Source organism: Panicum virgatum, chromosome 8K, assembly GCF_016808335.1.
Source record: "Panicum virgatum strain AP13 chromosome 8K, P.virgatum_v5, whole genome shotgun sequence".
NCBI lineage: Eukaryota > Viridiplantae > Streptophyta > Magnoliopsida > Poales > Poaceae > Panicum > Panicum virgatum.
In genome coordinates this window covers 7,255,470-7,276,625 of record NC_053143.1, presented here as the reverse complement: position 1 = coordinate 7,276,625, position 21,156 = coordinate 7,255,470, and the positions used below count along the sequence as shown (strand labels likewise).

At 41.9% G+C, this 21,156-nt stretch overlaps 1 protein-coding gene and 1 long non-coding RNA gene across 2 annotated transcripts; one reads left to right on the top strand and one right to left on the bottom strand.

Annotated features, from left to right (window-relative positions):
- Window positions 1-7,952: 7,952 nt before the first annotated feature.
- Window positions 7,953-11,078, top strand: LOC120643771. The gene is made up of 6 exons (XM_039920243.1): window positions 7,953-8,007; window positions 8,096-8,247; window positions 8,804-9,020; window positions 9,120-9,485; window positions 9,566-9,694; window positions 10,013-11,078. The coding sequence occupies exons 1-6, from the start codon at window positions 7,960-7,962 to the stop codon at window positions 10,268-10,270; spliced, it is 1,170 nt and encodes a 389-aa protein (XP_039776177.1). The 5' UTR covers window positions 7,953-7,959; the 3' UTR covers window positions 10,271-11,078.
- Window positions 11,079-18,339: 7,261 nt separating this feature from the next.
- On the bottom strand, window positions 18,340-19,898 carry LOC120646121. The gene is made up of 3 exons (XR_005664287.1): window positions 19,725-19,898; window positions 18,968-19,055; window positions 18,340-18,877 (listed from the first exon to the last, which is right to left on the bottom strand). It is a non-coding gene; the product is annotated as an uncharacterized LOC120646121 (long non-coding RNA).
- Window positions 19,899-21,156: the final 1,258 nt, after the last annotated feature.

The following is a 21,156-nucleotide window of genomic DNA, read 5'->3' as shown; positions in this document are numbered from 1 at the left end:
AGTTTGCTATTGTTTTATACATGTGCTATTTTTTTAGATGTAGTTAGCAAGAGATTTAATTTATTATTCTACTATAATTAAATCTGCGATTATAAGAAGTTAGTGATTTATTAAAGTTGAAAATATGGTGTGTCATCGTTTTGATTATAAGAAGGAATCGGCGATGTCTCCATTCTTTCTCTCTCTCATTCGCGAGAGACAAATACATAGACACATATATAGAGAGACACATAGAGAGAGTGATAATGTTATTGTAATTATGAGAAATCTATATATTTGATATGCGTAGTGAAATCTATCCATTTGAACATACGAAATTAGTTGATTTACTCTTTATTTTTCCAGATGAGTCGGCAATGGATGTACAATGCCGACCGGCGTTCAATGGAGTTTATTAATGGTGTGCATGAATTCATTGATGTGGCCAAGAAAAGCATGGAGGTTTCTTTCGTTGTCCATGCCAATTGTGTAAGAACGAGAAGGATTACTCTTCAACAAGAACCATTCACAGTCACTTGTTCCACAATAGTTTCATGCCCAACTACAATGTTTGGACCCAGCATGGAGAAAGAGGGATTATTCTGGAGGATGGTGAAGAAGAAGATGATTTTGTACCTCACTTTGAGCACAATTACCATGATGCCTTCTTTGTAGATACTGCAATGAGTGAGCCTGAAGAAGATGCTAAAGGACACATTGTAAAAGATGATCTTGGTTAGATGCTGCGCGAAGTGGAGGAAGTTTGCGAAATAGAAAAGGAATCCAGAGATCTGAAGCTTATGTTGGAGGACTACAGAACATTGTTGTATCCAGATTGCAAACAAGGCCACAAAAAGTTGGGTACCACATTGGAATTGTTGCAATGGAAGGCATCAAATGGTTTGTTTGACAAGGGATTCGAGGAGTTGCTGAAACTTATAAAAAGCTTACTCCCTAAGGGTAACACCTTGCCCGAAACAACATACGAGGCAAGAAAGGTTGTTTGTCCTTTAGGATTAAAAGCACAGAAGATACATGCATGTCCTAATGACAGCATCCTATATCGTGGTGAGGAGTATGAAAATTTGGATTCGTGTCCGGTATGCAACGCACGTTGGTATAAGATCCCTCGAGATGATCCAGGTGACGTTGATGGGATGCGTATCAAGAAGAGGGTGCCTGCCAAGGTGATGTGGTATTTCCCTCTAATACCACGTTTGAAATATTTGTTCATGAACAAAACGAATGCTAAATTGATGCGATGGCACAAAGAAGATCGTAAGCAAGATAATATGTTGAGACACCCCGTTGATGGGTCCCAGTGGAGAAAGGTGGATAGAACATTTCCAATATTTGCAAATGATGCGAGGAATATAAGGCTTGGCTTAAGTACGGATGGCATGAATCCTTTCGGTGAGTAGAGCAGTGGCCATAGTACCTAGCCTGTGACACTTTATATATACAACCTTCCGCCTTGGTTGTGTATGAAGCGAAAGTTCATTATGATGCCGGTGCTTATCCCCGGCCCGAAGCAACCTAGTAACGATATTGATGTATATCTGAAACCACTGATTGACGATCTTCTATTGTTGTGGAAAGAAGAGGGTGTTCGTGTGTGGGATGCGCATGCAGAGGCACATTTTAACCTACGTGCATTGCTTTTCGTAATGACCAACGATTGGCCTGCACTAAGTAACCTGTTCGGATAGTCCAATAAGGGTTATAGGGCATGCACCCATTGTTTAGATGAAACCGACAGCACGTATCTGAAGCACTGTGGGAAGATAGTGTATATGGGTCATCGTCGATTTCTTCCTATCAAGCACCCATTAAGGAGGAGGCATGCTCACTACGGTGGAAAGGCAGATCATCGTACGAAACCTAGGCACCGTTGTGGGAAAGTGGTGTTTGAAATGGTCAGAGATATAAAAGTAGTATTCGGAAAAGGACATGGCAGCAGAACAGTGCAGAGTGATGACGGACGTGCACCTATGTGGAAGAAGAAGAGTATTTTTTGGGAGTTACCTTATTGGGAAGTCTTAGAGGTCCGCCACGCAATTGATGTGATGCACCTAACAAAGAATCTTTGTGTGAACCTTCTAGGCTTCCTTGGTGTCTATGGTAAGCCAAAGGATACAATGGAAGCGCGGCAAGATCTTCAATGTATGAAACAATGGGCCGCCCTACATCCAGAAAAAAGGGATAAAGGACGTCATTACCTAGGTCCTGCCTACTACACTCTTAGCAAGGAAGAGAAGAAAAGTATGTTTGACTGTTTGAACAGTATCAAGGTCCCATCAGGCTACTCTTCGAATGTAAAGAGGCTACTAAACCTGAAAGAGAAAAAATTCGCACATGTAAAGTCCCATGACTGTCACGTGTTGATGACGCAATTACTTCCAGTTGCACTTAGAGGTATTCTACCAGCTAATGTTCGAGCAACAATCATAAAGCTATGCGCATTTCTCAACGAAAATTTCTCAGAAGGCAATCGATCAAACAAATCTAATCAAGCTACAAGAGGATGTTGTCCAAAGTTTAGTTAGTCTTGAGATGATATTTCCTCCATCATTCTTCAATATTATAACACATCTTCTAGTTCACCTGGTCAAAGAGATTGGTATTCTCGGTCCTATTTTCCTTCATAATATGTTCCTTTTGGAGCGATACTTTGCAGTCCTAAAGAAATACGTTCGTAATCGGGCTCGTCCAGAAGGAAGCATTGCAAAGGGTTATGTGATAGAGGAAGTCATTGAGTTTTGTGTTGACTATGTGGATGGACTCTGCCCAATTGGGGTTCCGGTGTCACGGCATGAGGGGCGGCTGATTGAAAAGGGCACACTTGGAAGGAAATCAGTAAATGCCACTGATCATGCCACGTTGAGCAAAGCACATCTGACATTTCTGTAACAATCAGCATTGGTGGCTCCGTACATGGAGGAGCACAAGCAAATGGTGCAAAGCAGGTACCTTTTGAAGTCTGAGATATGGATTACAAACCATCATAATGATACGTTCACCACTTGGTTGCAGAAGGAAGTCATGGGCAACGATGAAATTCATGAGCAGCTAGCCTGGCTGGCCAGGGGTCCGGCTAATTCAATCATGATGTACCAAGGATATGATATTAATGGATACACATTTTACACAAGAGCCCAAGATAACAAGAGCACCAATAAAAATAGTGGTGTCCGCATAGATGCCACAGACTCTAGTGGCCAAACGAACTCATATTTTGGTTACATTGAGGAGATCTGGGAACTCAACTTTGGGCCGCTGAAGATCCCTCTATTTCGTTGCCAATGGGTTAAGCTGACGGGAAAAGGTGTCGATATCGACGAGTACGGAATGACAATAGTAGACCTCAAAGAGCATGGCTATCGAGACGAACCATTCGTCCTAGCTAAGGATGTCACTCAAGTTTTCTATGTGCAGGACATGTCTATCAAACCCAAAAAGGACAAGTCAGATGGAGATGAGCCAAAGCGCCACATAGTTCTGGCAGGTAAAAGAAAAATTGTGGGGGTCGATGACGTCATAGATGAAGAAGAATACAATAAGGTTGAAGATATGACTCTGTTCGCAGTAGAAGTTGACACAAGTATCCTTTTAGCCCAAGAGGAGGCTCCCTACGCACGCCATGATCATAATGAAGAGACGATTGTGAAGCGAACCATTGTTAATATTCTATTAGATCAATAATTGTCTTTTAATATTTTTCATCAACATTTAATATTTTGTTTGACCCAATCAGTCGACCAGATATATGAGAGTCATTAATATTATATTTTTACTCATCATGTAATATTATATTTTTACTCACTCTGATGGGGACTAGGGTTCCCGATCTTTCGAAAGCTTCTGATAACTCTAGATTTGGTGAAGTGAAACCCGGATACTCCGGCCGGGTGTCCGGATACTCCGGACGGACGTTCGGACATCCGATTGTCGGTCCGGATTGTCCGGACGAGTGCCCGGAAACTCCGGACAACTAGTTTTGGCCCGGAGACTAAGTTGGTGACGGCATGTTTTTCATGCAAATAAACACTTTCTGGTAAAAAAAACAATGCAAAAAAATAATAAAATTAAATAAATATATTTTACCCACTTAGATACAAATAATACAAAATAGTCCCACACTTACACACATTCATCAAATATATTTTACCCACTTAGATATAAATAACAAAACACTGAAAAAAATACGACATATACAATTTTTTGGTGAATTTTTAAGCCCATATATGATTATTTAGGGAAATAAAAGACTAAAAAGAAAAGCAAAACAAAACAAAAAAGAAAGAGAAATGAAACGGCGAAAAACGAATTCTTTATACCCCTTAGGTACCGGTTGGAAATATTAACCCGGTACCTAAGGGGGAATTCATTCCCACCCGTTGGGGCCTTAAGGTACCGGTTGGAATTGTACCCGGTACCTAAGGGGAATTCGTTCCCGCCCGTTGGTGCCTTAAGGTACCGGTTTACTTATTCACCTGGTACCTATGGGTCTATGTATATATCCCCGGCCCCTCTCTTCCTCGATCCATACTCTTCCGCACTGATCCTCGCGTCTTCCGCCGCCACAACGCCGCCGGCCCTCACCTCCTCCCGCCACGCCGCGCGCCTCCTCGCCGCGCCCTTCTCCCCGCGCGCCTCCTCGGCAAAAATCCTCGCCGCGTGCCTCCTCAGTGAGTGCCTTCTCGCCACGCCCTCCTCGCCGCCGTGCGGAGCTCGCCATGGAGACCCCTCCTCTGGCCACCCTCCGTCCCTGACAACGCCTCCAGCAGCTCGACCCCAACTCCCTAAACCTCACCGCCCGTTCCTCGAGCGCCGCCGAGCGCCGGCCTCACCGGAACACCAAAGCCGCCACCGCTCCAAAGCTCTGCTCCGCCGCACGACCTCGCCGGTGATCTTCCCCACCCCGAGACTCCCCCAAACCGAGCCATGGTGAGCCACTAGCCCTTCCCGTGCCACACCCTGGCCAAGTCCGGCAAACCCTCGCTGGAATCAACCCGCACCGCCACTGTGAGCCATGGCAGGGGCCACATTGCGATGGTCAATTTTCTTTTAGGGTCCTCAGTGCAAAATTCTAGGGGCACATCTATAAAACCACATTTCCATGTCTAGTTTCAATTTAGTGAACTTGTAAAATGCATTAAAAATCACAAACAAATTATAAAAATATGAACTAAAATTCTATGAATCAGTGGAGTATATATTTGTTTATAACCAGCAAGAATTTTTCTCTAGAGCAAGAACAATGACACCAAAGACCACACCATCTTTTAGGGTTTACAATTTCATGTTTTATTTATATTTACAATTTAGATTCTAAAATACATATATGTATTAGTTAATGATGTTTAAAAGATGTAATAGATGTACATATATGTATTACAATTTAGATTCAAAAATACCAATTCCCAGCAAGATTCATGGGGTAATATAGCAATCAAGAATAACTAATTGGTAAGCTCACCTATGAGGATAATTTTGAAAAGCATGGTATTCGGAAGGGTGGCTCATGGGAAAATGGTGCAACAATGAACTCGAGTTGGGAGCAAAATGCAAGTGCTGGTAATGATTCGGGTGACTGGGGAGGTTGGAGTAATGGAGGTGCCGCAGCTACCAAACTAGCTACTTGACCAACATAATTCATGCTGGCATGTGCATGGTAGGACTCCTGGGACAAAATAGCTCTAACGGGTTATAGCAATCCAGAATAACAACACCCTTAATGCAGTAGATGATGTATGCTTGTCGCCTGAACCGGTCAAGTGATAAGTATAGATCATCTACTGCATTAAGTGTGTTGTTATTCTGGATTGCTATATTACCCCATGAAGAATGCGGCACAAAATAAGTACAGCCACCACCTTGGGGCGAGTGGGTATAAGAAGGCAATTAAGAAATGGCAGAAGATAGAGCAGGACTTTATGGATAGAGGCATCCGGCCGGCGACTTGGGACTGGCCGGATAGATCGAAGTGGTGGTTATTTGCTAACGGTGTGACACTAAACCAATTGGATGGAAATTTGGTCGTGCCGGAGCAAATGCAAGAAGTGGCCCGCGATTTGGTCACAGCAGTAGATGAGGCCAAACAAGGAACATTCCAGCCTCAATGGGAGAATGATGAGCTGACTAGGGCATTAAAGAATCCCAAACACCCTGGACTAGCCCGCAGCATCGGCGTGGTCCCATGGAAAGTTGCTTGGACCGGAGATAGCTTATACAAGACTCATCGAAAGAGCAAGGCAGAACAGGATGAGAAAATCCGTGCCTTGCAAGAAGAGATGAACAAGAAGGTTGCGTCACTGGAATCTCAGATGGATGCAAGGGTCAATAAGGCAGTGCAGCTTGCTCTGAGCTAGCAAAGGGCCATTGCTGGGTCACAGCCGGATGTTGTGATAAGCCCGGCCTCTCAGCGACGCAGCAGCTGTGCATCCACGGTGGCGCCCGACATACCAGCTGAGCACCCCCAGATTGAGGCACCGGCGGTGGAGCACCAGAGGTACCCAATGGATGATATCACCATTCCGACAGCATGCAAGCTACATGTTCGAGCTATGAATATATCCGTTCATGTAGCATATGGGTCAGTCCTACCACTGAATTCTTGTACTACAATTCATGGAATGCCGATACCCCCTGGCTACACCTCCGTCACAGTTGAGCAGATAGTTGGAACGAGCGGGGACAATGAGAATCTTGAACTCGATTTTGTTGGAGGGGATGGAGAGAAGACATTGGGAGACGCACTCCACGGGATTGTTCTATAGCGCAAGGCCGACATCAAACTTATTGGAAACACAACGGCTCCCGTGGATCCCCATCGTCTGTCTTTGCAACCTCCCTCACCACCGTCCCCACAACCTCCTTCACCGCCATCTCTGCCCGTGCAAAGGGCTATGAGTACTCCAGCCCCTCCAGCACCGGAAAAAGGAAAGAAGAAGACATCATCCTCCCACCGACCGGACCCACAAACAAGAAGTAGAAAACGGTCAAAAAGAAAACATGCCCGCTGAAGAAATTAGACTACGAGATGACCGATGAGGAAAGGAGGGAGGAACTGGCTCAGTATGTGAAAGAACAGTTGAAACCTAAAGTCCCAGAGAAGAGGGAACCAGTAGATCCAGAAGTAGTAGCAAAGGTTTTAGTAAATCTGAGCAACCCACCACCACCAAAAATATTATCCTGAGACTATGACTGGACACTGATAAAGGCCCACCGACAGAGAAATAAGAAATGTGGAAAGACCATTCCTCAGCTAGGCACACAACAAAAGGAACTCGAGCCCCTCCAGGTGCCGACGATGCCCAACATACACGTGGTGGAATTTCTTGCCGAAACAGGATTAATGCTAGCACAGGCAACGGGGGCAATGGAGGATATCCTAGTCGCTCCCATTGTTGCTGTTTCATACGAGCATGGAAAACCTTTTGTCACCGACGAAGAGGAGATGAGTCTGGGCACGCTGATGTACAATTTCCATAAATGGTACCTGCAAATGTCGAAGAACGAAACGGTAATGTTTGGAGTCAAGCTTCGCGACCAAGATTTCTTCCACGGGGAGGATGACGTTTGGATGTACATCGAAGTTCTACATCACATATACCGTCGACAAGCCCTCGATGTCTCTATCATCACCATTTGGGCTCTGTAAGTATCACTTATCTCTAGATTAATACTTTTTGTTAACAAGCGATGTAAGTATCTGTGTGCACTATATAATTTCTATTTTATCGTTTAGTATGGAGCTTCAAAGATGCCAAAAAGAACAAAGGAGCTGGTCAATGGAGGAAGGAACTGAACGTTAGAATGGATTTTCCGGTATGTTGATTCACGAACCTTTTTCTAATTAAGTAATCCCAATTGTTTTGTATAGGCATACACAAATATTGAATAACTACTTTATTTCTCCTTAAGTGTGGGAGACAACAACAAGGAATTGATTGGTGTGGGTACTACGTATGCGAGTTCATGCACCTTCAAGCTCCATGCGGGAAGGCTACTACGGAGGATCTAAGAGTACGTACAATCCGTTCACAAGTATATTTTCCTAATTATACTAACGCGATGAAATTAATATATCAGTCCTTTTTTAAAAAAATGATAGATGCGTCGAATCAGGGAGGAAGTTTACTCTACCGATCGGATTAACGCCGTGTGCGAGCAGCTCGCAGGATTCATTATGAGGGAGATCCTGGATCCTAGAGGCGAGTTCTACCACGACAATCACATTCGTAGGCAACCATCCGCATCGACGTCGTGAGGGTCCTACTGCACAATAAACATGAGTTCTATATTTATAAATATTTCTAAACATGATGTCCCATTGTTTGTATATTTGTAAATATATTATTATAGCCAAATAACTTAATTATATGCTTGCCTTTGACTTTTACTTAATTTCGAATATTCTATGAACTCAAACAGAACCAATGGACGTATAGTACTCGAATATTTTGAATAAATTAGAAATTTCAAAAGAATAAACAGTAATAAGTAAAATACATTGCACTGGATTTGGTTAAATTAGGGAAAACACATTGGTACAGGTTAGAAATACCAACCGGTACCATAGGGGCTACCAGCTTGCGTCAGCATGGCAGCCTCTGTGGTACTGGTTGGTATTTCCAACCAGTACCAATGGTCGCCTAAGGCACCAGGTGAAAAACCCGGTGTCCTAGACCGAGGCCATTGGTCTCGGTTTGGGGGAACCAGTTGGAAAACCGGTTCCTAAGGCTGTTTCCAACCGGTTCCCATAGCCCGTTTTCTAGTAGTGAGTATTGAACAGCTAAAAGAACCCACTATTTCTGTACAGGCAATTTAGTTATGTCAACTACAAGCCCCCTTACAAATACACTACTCAGCTTGGAGTCATCCTCAAGAGAGAATACCTAGGATTGGTTGAGGACAAGGATGAAGATGGTACTGTTATAGGGGATCCACGTCTAGCTTTGGATTGGGGTGATTATTTTCTAAGCACCCCTGATGAGTTGGGAGTGACAAGTGGAGATCGTGTGCTTTCTGAATTTTGGGTAAGCAACAAGTACTTTGCAAGTGAATTTTACTACTAGCTCTGCACCTTTATTACCATAATTTACTGATCTGTGCTTACTATTTTGGCACCCATGCAGCGCTTGTTTGAGGTTGCAGAAGATAAACAACAAGAGGCTGATCGTGTTCTAGAAATCTATTTGAAGAAAAGGGTGAGCGACGTGATGTATCAAGCACGTGTGGATTCTGTAAAGGTGTACTATGCGAAACGAGATCAGATACTCGATGATACACTAGCCCGCCCAATAGAGCTTGAGTATGGACAATACTTGGATGGCTGGCTCAAGTGGTGCGATGATGAGGTGTGGCCTAAACTCTACCGTTATTGGTGCTTAGAAGAATTCAAAAGAAAACGAAAGAGAGGGCAGGCATGTCGCTTGAGTTGTGAAGATTCTGCTCAAAATCGTGGAGGCTCAAGACCGTTTACAGAGACACAACAAGTTCTGGTATGTTCTGTAATGTCATTTGTAGGCCCTATTGAATAAGCTAGGTTCCTACCTCATTCTACTATTTGTTGTCTTTGCAGAAAGCTAGGTTTGGACCAGAGAAGGCAACCCCTCTTAATGTATATGTTGTGATGAAATTTGGCATAAATGGTGTTGATAGCAACGGTAGTATTGGTCCAATCAGGAGCCGCAAAGTGCAAAAACGTGTGGTATGTATGTTCAACACAGATTCAACACTGATTCAAATCCTATTTTGATAAAATACACTCTGGAACTGATTCAAATATTTAGCTGTTTGATGTATATACTATGGAACTGTGCAGCTCTATATAGAGACTTCTTACTATTTTGATCACTAGTCTATGTACATGCATGCTGATATGAATAATTTTGCCACAATAATACTCATACATACATAGACGTAGTGCAATTATTTTTAGCCTTAGATGTTTGTTTGGTTTCTGAAAGTTCCAATATCACTACTCCTTTAAAATGCTTCAACAAGGATTATTTGGCACTATTTGTAGGATGACTACATTGCAGGTGTTAGGAGCATTGCACGGACAGAAGATGAGGATGAAAATCATGAGGGCATGGGAGTGGAAGATGAAGAGCTAGGGGAAGAGCAGCAGCCGCGGCGGCTGGAGCCGGAGCAGCAGCCACATTTGAATGGGAAGGTGTTGTATGATATGTCTGGTAGCACACCACATGGGCATTTTCCTATAGGAAATGGTGCTGTAATAAATTGGGAAACTATATGCACATATAGTTACTATAGAAACTAATTGTAACTTTGTGGTATTCAGAATGGCAACACACAGCTGCAGCTGTGAGGAAGTGGCCTCTTGTTGATTCTAGCATATCATCTGGACTTAACTTGCATTAGTTCAGATATCATGGTAAGGTAGATAGACCTCATGGCTTTAATCATGACTAGTTAGTAGTCTGTGCTAGGCTCCAGAGGTAAGTCAAAGAAAAAAGAGCAGATAGTTGCATATCTGAATTTCATCAAGTGTAGGTACATAATAGTTTTATTTGCATTTTTATTATCTCTTTTCACATAGCATTTTCTGTCAAGAATTGCAGTACATTATATTTGCCAAAGACAATCAGACTATCTTATTATTCTCTTACATTCTTCATAAAATTCTTGAATACTTACCTAATAGTATCTGCTTATCTAAGTCTCATTCACAAGCAGGCAACTGGTTCCTCGCATGTTGGTTCGGAGTCCGCTAACATCATGGATGTTAATGACCACAATGGTGAGGACCTCGGCGGCACAAATATTGTTAACATTCATGGCAGCAACCAACATAGTGAAAACAATGCCTTGTGTGATGATGCAGCTTGATAAGAGTAGAAGCAATGCATTGTCTGACGGTTCAGCTTCATCTTTTGAAAATAGAATGACAGCTCATAGTTCATCTTTTGCAGTGTTGCACCTGTATATGCATGCAAGCACTTTGGTAGACTAGTAGTATGATTCTAGATAGTACTATGCTAGAAGTTTATGGGTTTGGTGGGCTGCTTATTTTGCTAATGTGTATTGATTGATGCCAACACTTGGACACGATGTTATGATATCTATGCAATGGTCAATGTGGATTTTATGTGAAATTTGATTCTGAAGTCTTGTTGAACAATGTCGTTTGGTATTCTGTATCGAATTCAATTTGATAATATCTTATTCAACATTTTGATTTTCTCTGATGACTGCGATTAATTTCCCTGACGGTTGGAACTAAATATGTGCATTTGATTTCTTTGTCAGTTAAATTTTCCTGTGGGTTTTGGATGACAGGGAAACAAGGGCTAGGTCTGGTGATTTCAAAATTCCCTGACGGTTGCAACTAATTTCCCCATGGGTTTAGGTTGATAGGGAAACAATGCCCAGGTCTGGTGGATTCAAATTTCTCTGACGGAAGTGCACCCACAGGAAAATTTTGCAAACCGTCAGGGATAAAAAAACCGACAAGCAAATTGCTATTTCCCTGTCATTTTAGCCCTGACGGATATTCCCTAACGGTTCACCGTTAGGGAAATTGTTTTTGAATTTTACGCTATCGGTAGATTCACCCTCAGCGAAAATCCATTTTTCAGTAGTGCATGTTTGGTTACCTCACAAAAAATTTCGCGAAAAAAAGAATCTTGTATGCATGGAGTACTAAATGTAGTCTATTTGCAAAACGTTTTTAAGGATGAGTGTAACTTTTCACGCCGAATCTAATAATTGTAATTAATCCATAATTTGCTACAGTAACCATCCTCTAATCGTGCAGTCAAAAGCCTCATTAGATTGGTCTCACGAATTTACCAGAGGTCTTGGAGGTGGTTTTGTAATTAAACTTATTTAATACTCCTAATTAGTGGTCAAAGGTGCAAAAAGTTTTTGTGAAATTGTTTTCAGCCCAAACCAAACATGGCCTGTGCTCACCCCGGGCCGCTTCACCGCACTCTTCTGGCTTCCTCGACAAAGGTAGAAACATCTAAAAATTTCTACAGCCTTCTGCGTCCTCCCACATCTCCGCACTTCTCCCTCATCTCCCAGCGCCGGCGCTGTTGTCTCTCCACCGCTGTTGTGCCACGTTCCCCGCCTCCCCTTCCCCTCTCTCTCACTCCCTCTCCCTCTCTCTTGATGCTCCCTGCCACGGCACGGGCTGGCCTTGCCAGTCGCCGCAGCTGAGGCCGCCCCCTGACATAGCTTGCTCCCAACGGAAGCCTCGAATCTAGAGTGGATGATAAGGTAGACTCCTTGTTGACAGCCAAATTTGGCATGTACCGAGGCTGACCGGTCTAATGGAGGAGCTCACCGAGGATGAGCGCAAGGTTTACCTGATTGTTGAAGATCACTTCAAGAAGCAATTCTTGAAGGATTTCAAGAAGGATCAAGGTGGCTTGGTCAAGAGGGTCGAGGAATTCATCATGCCAACCTTCAAGCTGAACCATAATCAGGTTGAAGAAATCCCCAATGTAAGCGATGAACCCTCTGATTTACTTAAGTAGCTATCACTTATAATGGATAAGAAAATTTCTGCTGCACAATTAGCTGCGGGTAATATGCTTGCTTCTATGTCCGATGAAATAGATGCGTTAAAAAAGGGTAAAAGTGTTGTAGATAATGCTTATTCATTGGATGTTCTTAACCCTAGCTCATCGGCTACGCCTATGTCTTCATCGGAGCAGATCTATGGCATGCCGCCAGGCTACTTTGCAGGGCAGACGCCGCCACCTTCATCGGTTCAGACAGAACCAGTCAGGCCGGTCAGACCGGCGCTATGGTGCTTAGTTCGTCTTCACCTGCACCGCTCGCATCGATTCCTAGTTCGGCTGCCCATGGCCGAACTAATGAATTGGTGACCTACACACCCCCTCGCACTGCAGGAGTGGGCATTACACCGTAGGGATCCGGTCCCCATTGTGGACTGATTCCGAACGCTACGCAAACGATGACACCCCCTAATTTCAATGCACATTGTTTTGCTTCTTCAACACAAGCTTCGACTAGCGGGAACTATCAGGCCGATTTCTCTAGGTCCAAAGATGATCTCGCTAGCATAATTAAAAATAAACTTGAAGTAGATATGGGTAGTTCGCATTTATATCAAAGCCCATGTCCTCCTGAGTTTGATCTTGTTTTTTACCCCGCTGGTTGGTGTGTTCCCGAGTTCATTAAATTTAATGGTGATGACACTCATACGACTTGAGAGCACGTAAGTCAATATAGTTTGCAATTGGGAGAAGCCGGTTTCCATGATGCTTTACGTGTTCGTTTGTTTTCTTTGTCTTTAACGGGAACCGCTTTCTCTTGATTTTCCTCGCTTGCGCCAAATTCTATTCAAACATGGAATCAATTGAAGTGTAAATTTTATGATCACTTCTTTAGTGGCGAAAATGAGGCTAAGTTGTCATATTTGACATCGGTTAGGCAAGGCCGGGATGAACCTGCTTCGGATTACTTCCGAATGTTTAAAGATATAAAAAATTGATGCTTTATTCTCACAGTTTCTGAAAAAGATTTGGCGGATTGGCCTTTGCAGGTTTGCAGTCTTATTTGAAAGAAAAACTTGAAGGTTTTGATTTCCTTTCAGTTAATCATTTGCAAATGAAGGGTGTAGGTTTGGAATTTAAATTGAAAAATGCAAAGGATACCTACAAAGCTCATCGGTCCAACACACATGCGGTTGATCATGATTCCGATTGTTCGGACGGTGAGGAAAAAGAGGTATGTGCTACTGAATTTGTTTGGCCATCAAAGGCCAAACCATGTTCTTGTCTTCCACTCAAGCTGACTCAAAAGAATCGACAAGATGAAGTTAAATTTACTTTTGATGTTTTTAAATGCAACCATATTTTTTATGAATTGCTTAAGAATGGAGACATCAGATTATCTCATGCTATACCATTAGCGGAAAAACTAAAGCGGCTGTTGACGCCGTTTTTTGACACGCGTCAAGATAAGCGTTGAATGAAGAGAGTTGCCGATGAAGTAAAGAAGGTTGCCGATTTGGAAGGAGAAAGCGTATTTGATGAGGGGGTCGGCAGGTGATATTGTTGCTGACAGGGATTCTGTTGACCGCCGGGATATCCAGATTTGTTTAAGATTCCGGTGGAGTCCTGGTTTAGTTCGGTTTTATCTTTAAATTAGGAAATCTTTTTCTTTTTCGTCAAGTTTTGTATTTGCCGTAATTGGCTAGGAGTTGTTTAGCTTAGGGTATAAATAGGACCTTGCGGGGTCTGGAAAAAATTGATACACATCCAATCAAACAAACCTTTACAATTTCCATGCAATTTACTTTCAAGTCGGCGACTTCGCTATTTTCTTTTTCCTGCGAGTTCTTTCTAGTTGATCAAGGATGCCTCACATTCGAGCGACTTGATTTGCTGGTAAGCGTTCGTTTACCAAGTAAATCTGAGCTTTAGCTTTCGAGCATATCATTGTTGCTTCGTTCAAATCTATTCAAAAGATATCGAATCTATCTAGGCTTTGATCTCTGGCGCATCGCTGTTTTATTGTCTAGATTTATTCTCAAATTATCGTTATTTGCTAGATTTATAGGTTTTTCCTATCGTTTTAGCTTTTATCATATTTATCCAACTTGGAATACCTCCTATCGGCTATCAATATTGTTATTTCATCAAATTCATCATAAAAGCCGATTAGATCTATTTCAAGCATTGTTTTCGAGTAGTTTTGTTCAAGTTACACATTTGTAGCTTTTACATTGCTCCACGTATACAATCGGCTAATCTAGCCGATTTGTCGCTTTCTGTATCGGCAACGCCTACTGATAGGAATCTGCCGATACGCGCTCGTTACCTTACCAGTCATTCTGTACTTGCATCAGTTGCTCCCACCGATTTGTCGTTTTCTGTATCGGCAGCTCCTGCCGATACGACTTGTGGGAGATATTCGGAAATCCAGCCGATACGCTCTCGAATTTGATGTTTACCAATTCCTTGTAAATTTTCAGATCAAATTGACTGGCACACTTGGTCTCCCGTCCGAGCTTGGCGAACATTGCTCTCAGGCTTCAGTGTGTTGAATTTTGCGTCAACACATCTTTTGGCACGTCCAGTGGGACACGAAATAACATCAACATGTCTAAGTCCAAGAATACTACTGGTGTTGATGAGGAAAATTACATTCCAATTGAAGAAGATAAGCTCAAAGATGATCAAAGAGCTGAATTAGAGAAGGCCATAAAGATGTTCAGGCGTGAATGTCTCAAATCTTTCGGTGCTACCAGATCTGGTGAAGTGGTCAATAAATTTGGCTTCCCATCTCATCAGTCATTGACTGAGGTGCAACGTGAGAACATGATGTTGGATATGATACATCAAGCTGTGGGGCATGCATTTGTCAATCATGCACCATTAATGACCAGTTCTGTTCACAATACCGTGATCAAGACATTGTATGAGAAGGGATATCAAGGTTATACAGGACCATGCTATCAACAGCCTGGTCAAATGGGGTTTTCTTCTATTGGATTGGCTACAATAACATCTCCATTGGTTGCACCAAAAGGGAGTAGCAGTTCTGCTTTTCCACAAACGACTGGTACAACACTACCTTTTCAGTTTCCTCCTGTTTTTACAAATTCTACTACAACAGCCGCATCAGCACAAGGAGGATTTGCATCGGGAGTACCAGTGGGATGGGATCCAATTACAGGCTTTGGAATGCCTCCTGGATCATTTGCTCCATCAACACTGGAGCAAAACAATGCATCGGCTTCTCAGCCAATGAATCCTCAACAGAATGTATCGGCTTCACAGCCAATAGAACAGAATGTGTCGGCAGCCCAACCGACAGGTCAAACCAACGATTACAAAGAAATTTGACTCGTACGCATACAAACCAAATAACTATGTTAAGGAAGAGATATATATATATATATATATATATATATATATATATATATATATATCATTTTTGGAGAATTAGATTCGATATCAGGATTCCAATCATAATAATTCACTGTTTAGTTGATGGATTGGTTATTAGGATATCTGTGCTAAATTGTGTGCTTGTGTGATTATACATTTTATAACTTTCCATCGGGAAGCGTAAAACCACATGCACAGCCTTTGATTTCTCTCAATCCAACCATTGATTCACCTCATCTACCCATATACTCCATCCGTTCCATAAAGAGTGTAGTTTAACCATTCAAATTTTGTCTCACAAAGAATATAGTTTTAGCTTGTAATGAGATCCATCTAATTAAAGTAATACCAAGTACCAAGAAAGCATTGCATAGGAAAACATATAGGGCCAATCAAATATTTAGTAGATATTACTTTTCTAGTTCCAATGCATATGCATTCATTGAGGATCTAGAAAACCAAATAAACAACACGGTTTTCAATCACAATTGGTAGAATTAATTATGGGTAACAAAGTTATTTCTTTGGATGATAGCATGTCTGAAATTTTCTAAAACTATACTCTTTGCGGGACGGAGGGAGTACTTCTTATCTACCTATAATTCATTTACCTACCTGTGATTCATCTCCCCATTAATTCAAAAATGAATAGTTACGATAGCCCATGCAATCATATGTACACGTGGAAAAATCTATATCCCTTTTTGTCAGGAAATTAGCTATGGGCCAAATGTGCACATGGAAAAATCATATACCACGGCAGAAACAGGGGGAGCGAGCAGGGGCCATGGCCCCTCTAACACTGGAGAAAACTTTAATCATCTATCTATGTTCTAAAGTCCAACACACACCTGGTCATCAATACTAAGTCCAATCCAATATCAGTTTATTAACATCTACTCCGTCCGTCTACCTTTATTTGTTGCTCGGGAAGCGACGCTTGCCGAACGACAAATAAATAAAAAGGGACGGTGGGAGTAGTTGTTTGACGGGTGAGGTGTGAGTCTCTGATAATAAAACGTTGAGGTGTGAGTCTCTGACAATACTCCTGCAGGCTGCAGCATGACACAGCATGACAGCAAATGCTATGAGCTAGCACATCCAGCACAGGGCAGCATGCTATGCAGTCATACTATTTAGCCCTTGGCAAGCGTGCAGGCAATGCACATGCATATACGGGCCATTAGGCACAATAAGCTATTGTTATTCTTAAATGCTCATATTTATTTTTCTTTGTCTTAAATACACATATTATAATGGGAAATCTAAAATTTAATTATGTGATAATCTTTTCAGAAAATATGGCTAAACTAAAAAGGAAGACATTTGGTATTATTTTAGAAAAGAAAGAGATTGCAAATTTGCAATACGTTAGCATATATATAGTTTGTATACTACGAGGTCGTATAAGTGCAAATAGGTCATATACGAAGCATTTTTAATATCCAAAATATTGGTGACACGTATATATATCTTGATATAGTACAAGGTGTCCGACCGGCCCCCTTACTCAAAATTTTTGGTTCCGCCACTGACTATATCTATACCTACTTATAAAAAGCTGATTGTTTCTGCGGTACTTTGACTTTTGGTCTGTCATCTGTGATTGATATGTGGGTCCAAACGTCGCCTCCGACTCATCCTACCCGGCGCTGGATTCGGCCACCGTTGGCCCTCCGCCCCTCTCACCGCCGTCTGCCCCCACATTGCGCCGGATCCGGCCGCCGCCGGAGCCCGGAGCTCACCAGCCCCGCCTCCGCGTCCTCCGCGCCTCCTCGTGCGCCTCCGTCGCGCCTCCTCCTCCTCCGCACCCACTACAAGAAATCATTTAATCTATGACAAAACAAATTGATCACAGATTGCTGAAAAAACATCACAAAACATCATCTATGACGATTTCGTGACGATTTCGGATAACGTCATGTATTGAGAGTCACATATTAAATCGAGTGACGTTTTTTCTGTCATCGTCACAGATTGGCACGATCTATGATGTTTCTAAACCGACACAAAATGGCCCAAAGTCCACTTAGCCCAACCCAAGCCCAATATCTATGACGAAAATAAACGTCACAGATAATGCCACGTGTTCAACTATCAATGACATGGATGTTGACGTGGCATCCTACGTGGCGGCTGACGTGGCATCCTACGTGGAGGCTGACGTGGCAGAAGACATGGCGGCTATGTGGCATCCTACATGGCGGCTGACGTGGCATCCTACGTGGCGGGTGACGTGGCATCCTACGTGGCCAATGATGTGGCAGCCAACATGGCTGATGACGTGCCATTTTCTGAAAATCCTGGTCCACTTGTTGTTGGGTTCATTTTGAAACTAGGCCACTAAGATGGGCCGTTTTCAGCCCATTACAATTCTACTCAGATTGAAACAGCCAAGCCCATGAAAAATTTAGCCCATTTATCAAATAATCAATTCAGCCCACAAGATAAAAAATTTATCATCCAAATTACCATCACCAGAATTAGTTTAAATCAGGATCATAATGCTATAGAGCACGGTATAAAAATTCTGTTAACTACAAAAATTCCCAATGGTTAGACTAGCAGTGCACACAAGACACTCTTCAACACAGCAAAAGATGGGCTGCAACTACACAAGTTTGGTTCTAACAAAAAGTAGCATAGCAAGTCAGTAAGCTTTGTCAATTTGTACCCAGCAAAAGCTCAAGTTTGGCCTCCAAGTTTGCATACTTCTTGTTCATCTCTTCTTTGTCCCTTATCCTTGCCCGTTCAACTTCCTCCAGCTGCTTTGATTGGTTGCTGATAATTGATCGAAGACCAGCATTTGCCATCTTCTCTGCTTCTAGTTGTGCTGCAGCATCACATCTCCTTGGTCGTCGTTCAGCCTATAGCCCCACTTTCTGAAGGAACTGATTGTTCTTGCTGTTGCGCTCAAGCACATCAGCTACAACCTCAGCCTTTGACTTGGGTTCTTCACCTTCTGGTGGTTCTGCTGCCAGCTGGTTTTCCATTTCAGTCTAGCAAGGAAGCAAGCAGAAAATATGGTTCAAGATCATGGGGCAGTTTGAAATAATCAATTCAGAATGTAACCATCAGAGGTGACTTACAGCAGGTGTGAATCCTTTTTTTTCTTATTGTAGTGGCAGACTTCGAACAAATCAAATGCATCAGGCACATTATCCTCAAACTCATGTCCTTGGAAAAAAAATTATATGGAGCCAGATCACTTAATTTGTCATAGCGCTTATTGTAGCAACAAATGATAGAACAACATGCTCACTTGTCAAAACATGCATGTAAATAACATGTTCACTTTGTATTTAGGGCATAGGCAACTAGTTAATCAGGAATGGAAGTAAAGTTAAAATTATACAGCATGGGTTCACTACAATCATGCACTTGAGACATTTGAACAGCTAAATATTTGGTAAAACAGGACAGAACATGTTCAATTCAACAAAATAGAAATGCAGATACTACCAGGCAATAGAAATTCTAGTTATGTTCCACATTGTATGACAAGTGAATTATGTAAAGTTGCATAGAAGACAAAACCAGCCTACTCACTGGTCAGAACAGGCATCTAAACATGTTCACTAGGGAATAGGAAACTGATCAATCATGCATGGAAGTAAGTCAAAAATATGCAAAATGGTAGCACTAAAGTCATGCACGTGAGGCATATCTACAATAGCTAAAAATTTGCTAAATAGGACAGAACTTGTTCAATTCAACAAAATAGATATGCAGTCACTACCAGCAAATGGAAATACTAGTATGTACCACATTGTATGTGAAGTGAATCATGCAAAGTTGTACCTTATGTAGAAGACAAAAGAGAAGAGGCTAACACATGACACTTACCAAGTTTTCTACAAAAACCGGGTAGCTACGAGAGCTAGTTGTTTGATGGAACTTGATGTTGCCTCGATTGTCTTTATTCTTTTGACATGCCTCCTACATCATATAAAGAATACATGTTAGACAAGTGCCAAAGTATCATGTACAAGGTGGAGGTTGGTATTTTAGGGATGGAATACCATTTTGTTCGGACTCTTCCATGATTCCATGATTCTACAAGGTCCATCCACTGTTCATTACTTGTTGATTTGATAGGAGAAGTTTTTGAAACCAAATGCAGTGGAAAATGATCAAAATCGTCTTTCTTCAGCCAATGTCGTTGTTGGCGAACTGCAGACTTCATCATTTCAATGCAACCATTTCTAACTATAGCATCATTTGTGTCAATGTCGAACTTTGCCTAATCAGATGGAAGAACATGTATAAGAAATATGATAGCTGAGAAAATGTATAGCTTTCAAGACACTTATGACCAGATTCTATTGGAAAAAACATAAGGAGGGAATCACAGCTGTACTATTAGACATGGCAGAAAATTTACTATACATAATCTCTTTATGCTTAGAGTATTGCAGATTTTTTATTTAGCAGACAATAGGGTGCATGATTTAAAACAATGGAAACTCAGATTTATAAATAGATGATGCTCATAGATTTACAAACAGAGGAAAGGACTTGGAGAATGTACTCACACATAGTATTCTCAGAAAAAGGTCAATCAGAGCCGGGTGTTTCTTGTATTCCTTCCAGTGCTTGAGCACAGGCACATGGTTCCTAACAGTGATGTTGCATTCAGTTGCATACTTTGAAGCAATATCAGGCACCACAGGCCTGATATACCCTTCAGGTATGATAATTGGTAGCTTGCCACGACGAGACCGGTTCATCCTTTGCAGACCATGCCCCATATTAACTCCTCGGTTCCATCGATCCTCTCCTAGTTGTAAGTGATTAATAATATTGCAAGTAACATTTAGCAACTAAACTAGTAATGTAATATCCAATATGGCAAATAAACGAACAAACAATTACCTTCATTAGTCATCAGGGTGTCGCCAGCTGGTTGGGTATTTGCATCAGCTATTTCAGCCACGGTGTTCTCATGAAGCTCATCATTACAATCTAAAAATAGCAGATAGTAAGAACATATTCATCATACAAACAAAGCTATTTTATATACTTGCTTGCTTACTCAAATCACACCATACTGATGTGCTGTTAGTAAAATCTAAATGTTGTCTGAATACATGATTCTTTTGTATATCATTATGTTGTACACTTTTCTGCTATATAACCTAAATGGTACAGCTCTATATAATCCGTCAGAACATTCATCATATGCTATAATGCTATCAACTGAAGGATTGCTTGCTTCTGCAATTTATCATTTTAACTGCCCTGTTAGACTGTTAACTGATGCTTCGCGCGTGTAGCC

Excerpts from the sequence above, each read along its gene's own strand:
- LOC120643771 (XM_039920243.1), top strand. The coding sequence starts at position 7,960 with ATGCACCTTCAAGCTCCATGCGGGAAGGCTACTACGGAGGATCTAAGA. Across the intron at positions 8,008-8,095 it reads CTACTACGGAGGATCTAAGA|ATGCGTCGAATCAGGGAGGA; the intron begins GTACGTACAATC and ends AAAAAATGATAG. Across the intron at positions 9,021-9,119 it reads GTGTGCTTTCTGAATTTTGG|CGCTTGTTTGAGGTTGCAGA; the intron begins GTAAGCAACAAG and ends GCACCCATGCAG.